The sequence below is a fragment of the Physcomitrium patens genome, chromosome 1 (genome assembly GCF_059467195.1).
Source record: "Physcomitrium patens ecotype Gransden chromosome 1, ASM5946719v1, whole genome shotgun sequence".
Classification (NCBI taxonomy): domain Eukaryota; kingdom Viridiplantae; phylum Streptophyta; class Bryopsida; order Funariales; family Funariaceae; genus Physcomitrium; species Physcomitrium patens.
In genome coordinates, this window is record NC_143410.1 from 14,052,258 (window position 1) to 14,066,501 (window position 14,244).

Genomic DNA, 14,244 nt, shown 5'->3' on the forward strand with positions numbered 1-14,244 from the left:
TATAGTTCTTGAACTTATTTGTTGATCTATATAGAATAAGTATTGAATACACCCACAAGTAATTAGATGAAGTATATTATAATTTATTTTTATAACACATGCTTTTAAATTATACAACATATTGTTTCATAGTGCACCAAAGTTTTTGGCAATGTCTTCGATGACTTAATTCTACTAGTTTGAATTATAAAATGATCATTATTTTTTCACCATTTTGTTGGTCAAGAGTCATTTTTGGAAAATGATAGGGTGCTAATATTGATGATTATGATTTTATGCCATTTTATGATTTCATAGAACATTTTTTCATTCATTTTTTAAAGTAATCAATATTGAGAGTTGAACAAAAATGAAACTTTTATTTCATTTCTTGGGACAGCAACTTTAAGGAAAGTGTTAAGGCTTATAGACACATTGTCATTCAACACTACTGCTTCTTTTTCTTTCTTTTTCTTGAACCTTTAAACTATCAACTCAGAAAATAAAACTATAATACAAAAAAATAATGAAAATTTTCCAAAATCCATGATACATTAGTAGGAATTAACATAAAAAAATGAAAACAGGTGAGAGAAATGCAAGTGGTCAATTTTGTTTTTAGCAAGTGGAACTCCTACAACACTATTCTTTTGTACCCCAAATGTTCCCAAATCCAAATATTTAGCAAAGATTCTAAAGATATATTAAAGAATTTACTTCTCCTTCCTCCTTCACTTCAAAGCAATGCAGAGTTTGAGGAATTTCAACAAGGAGGGCGCTCCTCGTTGAAAGATTCTCCAAAGTCTGTTCTCCGACCCATTCTTCACCTTTGCCCCTCTAATAAAACAATTTAGAAAACAGATTACTAGGGAAAGAAACAGAAAAGATGCAGATATAATGGATAAAAGTGTGGAGCACTGGTGAGAGATTGGGAGAAGATCAAGAACAGTGGATCTGGTCTTTACTGCCCCATGTCGCAGAAGTAGACAGAATAAAATGAACAGCAAAGCAAAACAAAACAAAGAAAGAGATAAAGGAAGGAAGAAAGCAAGCAAGCAACCAGCAGAGAAGGGAGGGGAAGGGAAGCGAGACCAGTGGATGAGCCAGAGTGCGCCTTTTCTTCTTCCTCCTTCCTTTTTTTATATAAAATTTTCCTTGCTTTTTGCAGGGATAGTGAAACCGGAGCAGAAGAAGAGGATGGGGTGAAGGGGAGACGGCTTCCAAACGGGACCAGGACAATGAATGCGGGACAAAGGAGTCAATAATACCCCCCCCCCCCCACCCCCCACACACACACACACACCACCACAACAGTGCCGAGGTGGATCGCCGGGGAGCATGCTCCAGACCAGCTCCATTAAACTACGGTGCTAAACCACAAAAAACTATGTCTGATGCGTGGTACCAGCGCGGGCGTAGCCAGGCTTATATTAAGTGGCGATATCACCTAGTGGATGGTACAAGCTGCGTAGGCTACCCAGATGCTCAGCTTTCAATTGGGTTGAAGGGTCAAGTCAGATCCTGCTTGTACAAACAAGAAAGATACTTACGACGATCTTACTGACATACTTGCTGCAAGATAATGCCGGAGTTTCGACCAGGGATTCGGTAAAAAAACAAACAAAGGTGGGGGTTGCAGACGGTGGAGATGGTGCACACCGAGAGGAAGAATACTGGCGTGGGAGACGGAAGTGCATGTCAACGTCGCCTGTGCTGCTGCAGAGTTTACAGGCTGCTTCCGCTGCTCCTGCTGCTGCTGCTTCTGGTGACGATGGCATGCCCGAGACGGAGTGGGAGCAAAGGGGGGCGAGTCTGGGTGGAGACCACGATGGATCTGGAGAGTGGCTAAATCGGGGGTGCAACAAAAGCAACAGATCAAGTGGGCGCAGGCTGGGTCGCCAAGTCAACGTGATGGGCAGAGTGGGGTGGGGAAGTTTCAATAAGTGGGGGGATTATTCAAATGCCGAAAAGCAGCGAACCTCTGGCATCTGATGCTGTAGATTCGGTGCTTCGCCTGCCATGGTGTCTCCGCCTGGTCCCCACCTCTGCCCCTTTCTCCCGCCTTATAATGGGGGCCATGCTCACCACCGTCTCAGTCTCAGTCCGTCTCAGTCTCTTCGTCTATTCTTTCCTTTTCGTGCTGTGCCCTTCTCTCGCTTCCCCTTCTCCAGGGATCGGCCCCTACTGCCTCCTCGGCGCGCATGTGGTAACCATTGCGTTCGCATCGCTGCATTCTGCCGTGAGCGGCGTCGGACGAGATCGCGGCCGTCATGAGTTTTGTCGACGCCCTGCAATTCAAGCAGACTCGATTACAATGTTTGCCGCCGACGTCACGCATGTCACGTGGTTATTTGTACTTCAGTCTGGTTGGATTGTAGGCCTCCGCAAGGCTTCATGACTCACTCAACTGCTGGCTCTTACGTCAGAGATCTACTCTTCAGCCTTATTTCTCGTGGGACTCTGCGTGACGAATTCTTGAAGCGGTCTTTGGTCCTTTAAAGACGCCGCATGTTCCATCACTGAAGAATCTCAGCTTCCGAATGGGTTGCTGTGATCGAATGACGTAAGGGGAAATTAGGCGAGGACTAGAAGTTCGTACGTGGTTGCGGTTGACATCCATCAGTTATTGTCACATACCTGGATATCAACTCGAAGTCTTGACTTCATCATCCAACGCCAGGTTCTTGTGCACAATTATCCGCATCTCTCGCTTGCCATGACATCAGCCGCATGCTTGGAAAAAAGCTCTATTGTATGTATAATCTCAAAACATACGTCGCGTTCACCTATTCGCCAGACTATTAGTGATCACAGCAGATGCCGAGAAGCGGATTAATCAGGCGAAACGCTTGCTATGCTTGGCAAATTGCACCTTGCTAAAAGGTTAGCACCGCTGCTTGGTTCCTCAGCTCTTTGGGGGTAAGGTAGGTACTGGAAGTGGACCACATTTGGAAAAGCACCATGCGGTCTGCCAGGTTTGTCGCTGGATTGATGTTCGAGAATAACACAGCTTGCCTATGGTACCCGGCGAAAACTATGCTGTCGACTATTGCCGACGGATCATATGCATGGACTTATCCCTTGAGAACTTGTGTGTAGGGATGAATTGTTTTAAGATATTTCAGTACAGTTACCTTGCTGACTGTTGTTTGCTTCCAAGACCTAAACTAGGGTCTCCGCTCCTGTCATCCATTCAGTGCACCCAGTAGGAAGAGGATGTTTCTCAATGCACCTGTAGGGAAAAATAGCTGCCTTGCATGCTGGTGGAGGGCCGACCAACTTGAGTAAGCACATTGTCAAAATACTCATTTTTCTTAGTCATCTGTAGACGCAGTACTGAAAGTGTCACTGTTGCATGTCAGACTCGTGGCCTATCGACTTGAACAAGCACAGTGCATACACATTAATCAAACCGTGGATGTAGGATGGTTGTTAAATAGTGCAACAAACCTCGGCAGATCCAACACACATCGTGAACTAGTACAAGAACGAGCAGTGGTTTATCCCAGGGGATGATGGTGTTTACGGTACCTGTAATAATGTTGCATCTCCATAAAACCCACATAAAGTGTAAATGCGCCTGCAGATAATCTCATAAGCTATTCGACGAGGGAAGTATACCGATTCTTTCATGTATCCATTAGCATCTGAACAATTTGGCATTTCATGACATTGTCTAGAGAAGTGATAAAAGAACGATTTTGGACGGAACACTTCACTAATCGTAGATCTCGAAGTCTTGAAAGGGTACCATTATGACACGTAATTGAATAATGTGTCCAGCGGGGGGGGGGCATTGAGTTGGTCAAAAGCTCAACCTCGTCACAACTCTGCTACAGGCTACTTTACTCCCTGGCTGTACGTCATTGGGAACTTCTACCAACTTGAAGTTAACAGTAAAATGAGACACTATCAACGACTGCGTTGATATCTTTGACCAGCATATGGATAGTATACAACTAAGTCACCAAATATCAAATCGAGCAGTCAAGTATATTAACCTACACAGGCAATGAATGCGCTATATACAGAGTTGTGACGCTCCCACTCTGCTTTAACTTCACTGGTTCATCTGCCAATTTAAACAATCAGTTGCTGAGACCTGCTGTTCTACTCGGTTTTAAACACCTAATGCATCCATAATTATATACTGGAGCTTCTCTGACCACACGCAAAACGTAAGAACTGCTTAATGTTAGACTGCCAGCAAGTGACACGTGCATTCAATCGCTTTGTAAAAATTACCTATAAAAATGTTTCAGTGTACCTCATGGACGATAAGTTTCATTAGGGTTGAATGTTGACTGTCGTCAAGGGAAATTCAACCACTTCTCCGATCATGAACATCAATTTTACTGGCCTTCATTTCAGAACATTGATGGCAACATTTCGGAACTATGGACAGTGATGCAACAATAGTTCTACTTCGATGTACTGAAATCGTTATATTGGGTTATATCTCTTCACGTCTCCAATGCCTGTTTAAAGCCAAAGCTGGAATAACTAACGAAGTGAACTGTTGTTTCTTTCGATGATGGATAGGAAACATGAAATTGTCTTCCCCACAGATATTATATCGGTGCAAATTGCTCATTCCATCAGTCGACTAGAGACAGACAAAGACGACGATTATATGCTGGAAACAAGAGGTGAATATCACGATAGCGACACCTGCTGCCGATAGCAAGCTATGACACAGACTCTATAAACTGTTCTCGTAAAAAATACTTGAACTTTGAAGAGAAAAAGAGGAATGATCTGGCTGTACTGCGTGCACGCTGTGGAAGCACGTGGACCAGAGATGGTCCAAGGGTGGACGACCCTACCATGTACGAGTACTTAGAACCTCCTTTTTTATACTTTTAAGCGCACCATAGAACTGGAAATTCAGAAGACCTTGTCTTCATCTCAAAGACTGTGGACACCAGTTGAACTGCTTCTCAGTCTCACTCAGGGTAACTAGTTGTGATGGAGTGAGTACCAAATACTTCTCCCAACCATACATATAATCGTCTAACGAGAGTAATCGGGCTCGCCATCTCAGTGGTGCATGTTTGAAGGCCTGACTAATCTCCGCACGACTGAACTCCAGCGTACCTCACGTAAGCAACAGCGATATGAGGTAAAAGTAAAAAAAATGCGTGCTAATTGACGAGGCCAGATCTGGAATCTGGAGCAAGTCCTCGGTGATGGCACTTTGAACGGAGGTCAACGAATCTAAGTCGTTCAGAGACGATCAAGACAGACCACGCCAAAATCGCCTTGCCAAGTTCCGGGACCATGCTCTAAGTGAAACTGCCCATGAGAATAGACCAGCAGCATCACATTCTTGCGCAAGCATGCGGCAATTTAAGCCAGGAAGGCGATTGCTGCGAAACTCTTCAGTAATAAGATTAGTCGACTTCATAATCGACCCTAGAACATTTCAAAATCAACAAGCCAATCTTGCAGATTCATCCTTTCAATCTATCATTTCGTTTTTCCTTCTGATTATTTCTTGGTTGATCATTTAATCACCACAGAGCGTTCGACTTCACGTGCAATTACATCACTAACTGTTTGGCAGCGACTTGGAAAAGCTCGCTGCGAAATGCAATGTTTTCTAACAGATACCTCAGATAGGAAACGGATCCTTTGGAGCATTGCAGGGAGGCATATGTTCTGCCCATTTTCATATTTTTTGAGCTGAAGACCATAAACGTTTACAGAATGACATGATTGATCCACAAGTGCACGAAGTTTTCAAAAGTACGCACCTCTGCCCTGCCATGGCTCACATGAGAAAATACTCGACGAAGATGGACAGAGTCAATTCCATCACATACGCCGTCAGACACAATGTGATAAAGTCGGGGTCTCATTCATGTCCACACCTGTCGACATTAATTTTTTCACATAATAGAAACGCGAAATTTTCAGTTTCGACTGTGCGCTAAAATTTTTCATATAATATGTTGAATCAAACTTTTGTTGCCACCTAGCATCCAGCGAGGCTGAAGTCCCTCATGTACTTATGATGGATGCGACATAGGCGTCGGGGTGTGGTAAGCTACATCCGAATGCCCTCTAGAAGCATTCATGGAGATCGTGTACATACTTTGAGGCATATTGGGAGCTTTCAGACATCATCCACCCGGCACTTCCCTTCATGCACCAACACCCTAGGACCATCGAAGCCCCATTACGCTATGCTTCAAAGAAGAGGTTATTTCCCCGATAACAAGAAGGCTAGTAAAGAGGACGGCAGGGGATGACATGCTCATAAACTGGTGCCATGGATTCTGTGGAATCACGGTAGGACTTTCAAAGTAAAGCAATGCAAAAGCAGATAAGGTCAGCGTCTCGCTCCCACCACCTCTTGCTCACAATCCTCTCTCCTGCTCCGTCCACAATTTATCCGCATGCACAGACAGAATTCCGCGGAACTGATACAGATGCTCTATGAAGACAGCGACCAGCTTGCGACTTGCGACTAGCGGAAGACGGCAGCTGTAATGTAAGATGGAGAGATCGGTAAGTAGTGCTGCGGACACACAATCCTGTTCTGATCTCGGCACCAGGGCCAGCAGCAGTGCTGCGCAGGGAGACGGGCACCGGGCCGGACTTGTCGCCTTCTGCTCTTCCAAGTAAAAGGGTCCCCGGGCCCCTCATGCCCGAGCAAAGCCTCCGTTCCCCTACGTTCCCCTTCTGTTCATTCCCCTTTCCTTCGTTCCCTTCCCTCGTTGCAACGTCAGCATGTTCATTAGTTGACACTTCATTCAAACAGCCTGGGGCTGAATAATACCATATTTTGTGATGCTGATTCCTCTTCCTAATTCCCGAAGCATAGTATTATGTTGTATCCAACCTTTTGATCATAAATTACTTTTCGCAATTGCAGTGCAACCTTGATTATCACAATTGGTAAAGCGAGTTCTTCTAAATCTACTTCAAATCAAATAATGGTGCTCGATCAGCACACGCCTACCATGGTTTTTCGCACATGATATTATGAGCAGTGTTAAAATATAATACTACTGAAACGATTTGTATAAATTGTTGAATATATCAAAACCGAATTTCTGACGGATGGATTTGATTGAGAGTCGCAGCGAAAGTTTTCACTGAACACGATTGAGGTTGTGACTTCAGTCTATGGATGACGTGGCATGACATGTCACCGTGCAGGTCGTAGGTTTTAGCGAGGACGCGCACAGGGTTTAGGGTTTGATTTCGCAGCTGTTGCTGCTGCGTCGCGTCTCACCTCGTCTCGATCTGTCTCTTGTCTCTCTCGCGCCTTCCATCGTGCTACGCAATGGCGGTTCGCGGGGTTTGGCAGCTGCAGAAGCTCATCGTCTGCTTCTGTGATCACTCTGGAAGTAGCGCTGGTGCCCGCGAGTTCGTCGCCCGCATTTTCCCTACCCTCCAGAAGAACAACCCTCAATTTGAGGTTGCCACTCAACTGGTCCCTGGCCAACATCCTTACCTTCGAGGCCTTTACTGTAAGTCGTGATTCCGAATCCCAGCATTCTATTCTACATTTGTTTCCCGTTCTTTCTGATTCGATCGCGATGCATCTGACCAGACAATGATGGAGTTTCCACCGCCTAATTTTTCTGAATCTTCTTCGTTGTTTCTCTTTTTGGTATACGATGGCAGTGAATAAGAACGATAGAGTGGTGGATGTGAAGAATAAGAATGCAGAAGAGATCTTGACACAAGCTATGAGATTACGCAATTCGACGGGCAGGAAGGTCGTGAAGCTCAAAACGCGACATGTAACATTTAATCCGAGCGTCCAGGGTTCTTGGTCCCCAGAGGTCAAATTTTGACATTTTTGAGTCTTGTCTTCTGAGCTTCGTGTTCGCATTTTATAATCTTCTCCCTCTGTAGTGTAGTTCACGTAGGGTTAGAGACCCCTACCATAATTTCGACCTTTCCTGGTCGTTTTAAGATCTTATGTTGGCAACACAGAACAGGATGGATGTGTACAGAACTTGCAACACTTCCTGACAGTGAAATTCAGGAATTTAATCTCAGTTGAGGATATGAAAACACACACTGTCGACTGAAGTTTTTTTAATTTTCGCAGTGCCTGGACACTATCTTTCGTAGTTCACATGGTTTTGAATTCCATCGTCTCTGCTCTGAGTCTTGGTTCTCCTGCCACTGGGCTATATCAATTGACTTTCATTTGTTGATGGGGTTGTGCATGCCCGACGCACTGTACTCTGCAGGTTTCAAAGAATGGTATGGTGTGTTGGGCGGGTTCCCCTGTTAGCAGAGAGTGCATGTGGCCAATTCTCAGTGTTTTTTCTTGATCAGCACCAATGAGGGGCTGTGATATGTGTTCTTGTTACTCTTCTCGGTTTCGCGAAACTATCGATACTTGAGTGTGTCATCATGCCAATGTAGATCGTCTTATCAACCAACTCACAAAAAGACAATTCTAAACTCACGCCAGATCAGTCCAATCACAAGAGAGATTGTAAACTACAACCTAATCTCTTCAAACAATATTCAACATCAGTCTCTCGCTGACAACAGTTTTTGAGAGTAACTCGATTAAAATTCCAGGTCTCAAACCGTCGAAATTATGAAACGTATCAAAGTCATTCCTACAAACTAGAGCACCTATTGACCCGGATTCTACTCTGATCCGAAATTTATATAATTGGAAAAGTTCCTTCACTATGTTGCAATCCGATTAGTTAAGAACATAACCGCAGGACAGACAGCTCGAAATTGCATACTAAATACCTCTACAGCTGTTAAGTTTCAGACTTTAGCATCTTCCAACCCCGTTTTTGCAGTCTTTGGTGAGGTCATTGAATGTTTCAACTCTCTTCTTTCCCCTGTTCAGCATCTCTGTGTCAATTATCACTTTCATGTAACCATCAAAATTGACAGGCTTGCCCGAAATGCGCATAGTTTCATTATACCACTCGCTGTTCTCTGCCCAAAGTTGGCTAAAATCGTCCAGCACATGAACCTCAAATTGCTCCCTCAGTCTGTCGAAGTATTCGGGGAAGGGTTCGTTGGTTGCGATGTAGAGCTTGCGCCTGTACCCAATCATGACCTTGAGTTTTGCGATAAGATTCTCAGGAGAAGTATCACTGTCTAAGTTGGGCCAAAGCTTCTTGTTTTCAGCTTTATAACCTCGGACAACATGAGCAACATCGAAATCCCATTCCAACTTATTGCAAATAGCATTGACCATATTCATCAGCAGCTTCGACTTCCAGAGAAAATTCCACGGTCGCTGAATATAATGCTCCGCTTGCCCCTCGCACACTCTGTACCAATGATTGTCGAAATCAACCTCAATTCTGAAATCTCGGTACAAGACAGAGTGAGTGTCGTTCTTCAAATCTACTGGTTGAATCTCATGATTGAAGACATGCCGCTCAGTAAGCACGTTCCACTTCAGGAGCAACTCCTCAAAACTGTGTTTCTCGATAATGGAAGTCGCGTTAGCGAGATGCTCCAAGTCAAAATAGTAACGGAAGTCCTTTCCTGGCTCATCTTTGTGCGCAGCACTATATTCTGAGGATAGACAAACATCTAGATCCATCACAAATGTCCGATTCAGATACCGCGCCTCACCAAGTGCACATAACAAACCCCACGTATACTGGCCCATGCTCTTACAATAATCAGCTCCACGTGTGTAATATAAATATTTTCCCTGCCGGAAAGCGGTATCTGGCCGTATGTCGCTAAACGTAGCGGAATTCCCGTCATTTTCAGATCCTCCAGGGATCCTCCTCGGCCGTGCATTGACACCAGAATGCCACTTTCCTATCTTTTTGACCTCAAAACTACAGTCACTGTTCCTAACCAGAGAAAAACGCCTGAAATCTGTATACATCCGTGGAGTTGTAATGTTCATGGGGCGGTATTTCCAGGCAACATCACACACACCCTTTGAACCGCCCGAAACAATTCGGTACGAATAAAAAATGAGTCTCGGAAAATGATGTGCATTCATTTTCTCAACAACAAACTTCACCCCTGCGTCTGAACAATTCCAGGGGATAGAAGTATTACAACTTTCTTGAACAGAATTTTCATCGAAAACGGTCGCGTTAATCGCTGGAGGGAGTGCAAGAGGTGTACTTGTTGAACTTACATTCAGATCGTCTCCCGTAACGAGCACTGAATCATCCAGGTGGAACGTGGAATTTCCGACGCTGTTGAAGAGGATATTGTAAGCCTTTTGCTCCTGTAGCCACGGATCGGGGGGCTTGTAGGTGATAGCGATTACAGTCACAATGAGGACTGCGAAAACGAAGAAGCCAAAACAAACATCCCCAATCAATTGCACTGCACGTTGACCAATCCTTTCCGTACGAAAATTCTGCAAGCAGTTGAGCCTGCTGAGAAAGTGGGCCTCAATTTCCTCATTTTCTACGGTAGACCACTCTAGAAACTTCATCGTTGCACCTCCCTGCACCTTGGGAGAGGTCACTTATTAACTGAGTGACATCAGACGATTAGTAAAGTTGACAATCGAAGATCTGACGTCACTATCTAGAAGCAGCAACATGGAGCGCCATTCGATCGCGTCTAGATTTCGTAGTACCGGCCGTTAGGTGTACTCTGTGTCTGCAAGCATGTGCGCAAAACAATTTATCAAACTCTAATCAATTTTGCAAAATCAAGCTTCTGCGGATAACTCTTAGTCACCGCTGCCATTGATAAGAACTCAATCACGTCCACAAACAACTACCCCACTCTAAGAATACCAGACTACGGACTTGATTCTACTCGGCCATTCCGCAACGGACACACGACAGAATGCACGCTTCCATGGTCTAGGTCCACAAACGTGGAAGTGGTAAAATTTAATGAGCAGTCAAGCCCTCGGAATTGAAAGGAGAACCCTACATTATACACGACCTGGCATGAGACACATGCAACTCCTTCAAAAATAAATGAATGAAAAAAGAAGAAGCAGTATCGACCGTGGCGAACATTAACAAATCGCAAGGAGCTAATGAAGTAACGCCTGTCGCTGTAATCCAGTGCAACGCTTAAACGATTGAGGAAACGAGAGGCGAAGGTGGTGAAGAGAAGCAGCTAGTGAAAAAATGCAGAGCGAAGAGTGTGTCTCACAGTGCAGATGCAAGCGCCGAGAGTACCTGTGAGGAGAAGGAAACAGACTTAGGGAGCTAAGGGAAGAGAGGGCGCGGAGGCGAGAGAAGAGTAAGGCAAGTGAAGAAGCAGCGGGAGGAGAGAGGAGGAGGAGGGCAGCATGGCCATAGCCACAGGCAAGGCAGGCAGGGACGGACGGACAGTCCAGACCAGCAACTAAGTGAGAGACACACTCTCTCTCACTCGCACACACACCCCCACCCCACACACAGGACGGACGGAGTGGGGAGGGGAGCGCGAGAGGGAGGGGAACGAAGAAGCGGAGCAGAGTGCATGATAATGATGATGATGAGCCTGTGGGGACCCAGTGGGGCAGAGCAGCATTATTTGGCTCTCCCCTCCTCATCCATCCATTCCTCTCTCTCTCCTCCCTCCTCCTCTTCTTCCCTTGCCCTTTTCCTTCCCTTTCCCTTTTCCTTCCCTTTCGCTTCTCTTTCCCTTCCCTTTCCCTTCTCTTTCCCTTCCCTTTCCCTTCCCTTCCCTTTTCTTTCCCTTCCCTTCCCTTTTCTTTCCCTTCCCTTCTCTTTTCTTTCCCTTTCCCTTCCTTGCCCTTTCTCTTTCCCTTCCATTCCCTTTCCTTCCATTCCCTTCTCTTTCATTCTCAATTCCTTCCTTTGCTGCTCTTCCACCCCCTCGCGACATGCTCCTCTCCAAAGTTTGATTGATTTGGCAATGGTGTCTCTCTTCACTTTCATTTATTCAAAATAAATAAAAATTGTGTTGAAATTAACAAATTTGAGAGAATGAACTGTCATTGTAATAAATTTGAGGTTAGAAGTCTTCTAATTTGTATATTACAAGTACTGTTCAAGTCAAAAAATATTTTAAAGAATAAGATAATATAGACGTTTGATGACAGTGAACAAGTCAAGCCTTGATAAATGTGTAACATTTTTTCTTAAAAAATATTTTCAACACAAGTGATATCTTAAAAGCTAAAAAAAATCGTTCATAAGTTAAACATGTATAAGATTCGGTTTTTGGAAGTAGATATTTTATGAATATTAAAAAGGAATTCCATGGACTCATATAAAATGCTTCTAAAATCTTCTGATTTCTTCTTAAATGGTACGTACATTACTAAAAGTTAAATCAAAATTAAAATCAACAAGCAATAAGCAAGAAAAAAATAAAATAAAATAAAAATATTTTTTTTAAAAAAATTTCAGTTTTTGCTCGTTGCAGTTGTCTTGTGATATTTACGTCATTTCTTACCTAGATGATATTCAGCCTTGTAATTATGTTTTTAAAATGTAAAATAGGTTTTATTTTAATTTATTAATGCCTCTCTTTTTTAATTTATCATTACATGAATTAAACAACATTAGTTTATATATATATATATATATATATTTGTTGTTGATTGGAAAACATAATTTTATTTATTTACTGATATATATATATATATATATATATATATATAGAAAACCTGTTTTTGATATTTAGAACCAACACTCAATAATTGTATTTAATAAAAAAAAAATCAATAGTTTCACTTAAACTTTATGATTTGTGTACATCTAATGTAAATCACTTAAGTATATATATATATATATATATATATATATTATAATAATACCTAAATTATTTTTAATTCATATAATCGATTCAAATAATTATATCTTTATAAATATATTAAAAAACATTTAATACTTTATTTTTTACTGATTGATTTTGATTTGTAAAGTGAATATGATAGTTGTTTTAAATAGTGAATAGTGACAGGTGAGAATAAGAATATATATATATATATATATATATATATACATATATATATATTTATGTATATTTTTATGTATTTTAAAATAAAAACTTATTTATTAATTTAAAAACCAAAATCAATTTCAGAGGATTGGTTTGTTTTGTTTTGTTTTGGTTATTTTCCTTGTAATAGATAAATATTCGATGAGATAAAATATTAAAATTTAGCACTTTGCATAAGATAAATTTAGTTTAGAATATATATATATATATATATATATGTTTATATATTAGTAGATTATTTATTAATTTGTTCTAATTGCCTCAAAGAACTTATTTTATTTTCTCTTTTCTTTTCTTATCTTTCTCAAGTACTAAAAAGCAATGTGTAAAATAGTATCTATCAGTGGATAATCTATTTTTGATGAAAAAGCTCACTAATATTTATAATCTTATAAAATATTAGAACTTTTATTCTAATTCAAATTGTAATAATGTTAGAAAATGTTGTTTGTAATAGAGTTGAGGATGGTGGAATAAGGTTCTAAGATTAATCATTGATATAAACATACAGGAAGAAAAAAAGTTTCTTTTTGCTCCAAACAAAACAGAAAAAACAGAATGTATATATATATATATATATATATATATGTGTGTGTGTATTCTTATTGTCAAAGGTTGGTTTAGATGTACAAATTTACCAACTTGGTTGTTGTAATTTTTATAATAATTTTAATTATGGCCAGTAAATTAAACAGAACTTAGTAAAATATGAAATGGTGGCAGTAGATAAAAAAAAAAAAAAAAAAAAAAAACTTCTACAAGTAAAATTTGTGACATCAACATTGGAGGAAAACAAAACATACCCATAAAGCTACTTGAAAAGGCGTCATTAAGAACCATCTCAACAACGGCAGGTACATCTGGAAGCTGATACGAGGAGAAGTATTTCTTTTAATATAATTCGGAGAATGTTTTAAGAAGTTCGAAAAGGGCGTGGAAGGTATTGAGAATAGAGAGAGAGCGGGGGACCCAGAAAAACTGAGCGTCCGTGACGTGGATGAAACCGTGGGCTGAATTTACAAAAACGACGATGAATGAGAGTAGTGCCCCGACGACGAAGCCACGAAGCAACGCAGACGGAGAGCGGCGGTGGAAGGAGATTGTCGCGCGAGTCGCGGCGCCGAAGTCTCCCACAGCGCTCGCGGTAGCCGCCCGTCTCTGAATGAGGATGGTCCCCCCCCCCCCCTCCCCCCCCTCCACCCTCCTCCTCGTAGTCATTCCCTCCATCCCCCAAACCCTCTATCGCTTTTGTTCGGGGCTTCCATACGGAATTGCTGTTGCTGCTGACTGGTTTTCATCACCCCTCTACCGCCGGATCATGCTTCCGAGAAGCTGCTTGCCTTGCCTGGAGCCACCATGAGTACC

The 14,244-nt window shown here is 42.2% G+C and overlaps 2 protein-coding genes and 1 long non-coding RNA gene across 6 annotated transcripts; 1 reads left to right on the top strand and 2 right to left on the bottom strand.

Annotated features, from left to right (window-relative positions):
• Positions 1-569: 569 nt before the first annotated feature.
• On the bottom strand, positions 570-3,409 carry LOC149989881 (uncharacterized). The gene is made up of 2 exons (XR_016503021.1): positions 1,639-3,409; positions 570-1,500 (listed from the first exon to the last, which is right to left on the bottom strand). It is a non-coding gene; the product is annotated as an uncharacterized LOC149989881 (long non-coding RNA).
• Positions 3,410-7,195: 3,786 nt separating this feature from the next.
• Positions 7,196-8,077, top strand: LOC112287698 (large ribosomal subunit protein mL43). The gene is made up of 2 exons (XM_024530994.3): positions 7,196-7,460; positions 7,618-8,077. The coding sequence occupies exons 1-2, from the start codon at positions 7,274-7,276 to the stop codon at positions 7,788-7,790; spliced, it is 360 nt and encodes a 119-aa protein (XP_024386762.1). The 5' UTR covers positions 7,196-7,273; the 3' UTR covers positions 7,791-8,077.
• Positions 8,078-8,505: 428 nt separating this feature from the next.
• Positions 8,506-11,400, bottom strand: LOC112287684 (uncharacterized). Of its 4 annotated transcripts, none has more exons than XM_024530965.3 (2): positions 10,936-11,400; positions 8,506-10,566 (listed from the first exon to the last, which is right to left on the bottom strand). In XM_024530965.3, exon 2 carries the CDS (start codon positions 10,394-10,396, stop codon positions 8,744-8,746), a length of 1,653 nt encoding a protein of 550 aa, XP_024386733.1. In that variant the 5' UTR covers positions 10,397-10,566; positions 10,936-11,400; the 3' UTR covers positions 8,506-8,743. The 4 variants fall into 4 exon arrangements, with proteins under 4 accessions (XP_024386733.1, XP_024386726.1, XP_024386750.1 ...); XM_024530958.3 differs by having other exon boundaries at positions 10,926-11,380; XM_024530982.3 differs by having other exon boundaries at positions 11,103-11,373.
• Positions 11,401-14,244: the final 2,844 nt, after the last annotated feature.

What these genes read in the sequence shown, in the direction of transcription:
- LOC112287698 (XM_024530994.3), top strand. Translation starts at nt 7,274, where the DNA reads ATGGCGGTTCGCGGGGTTTGGCAGCTGCAGAAGCTCATCGTCTGCTTC. An exon ending in TTACCTTCGAGGCCTTTACT is followed by an intron (nt 7,461 to 7,617) that starts GTAAGTCGTGAT and finishes ATACGATGGCAG; the next exon opens with TGAATAAGAACGATAGAGTG.
- LOC112287684 (XM_024530965.3), bottom strand. Translation starts at nt 10,396, where the DNA reads ATGAAGTTTCTAGAGTGGTCTACCGTAGAAAATGAGGAAATTGAGGCC.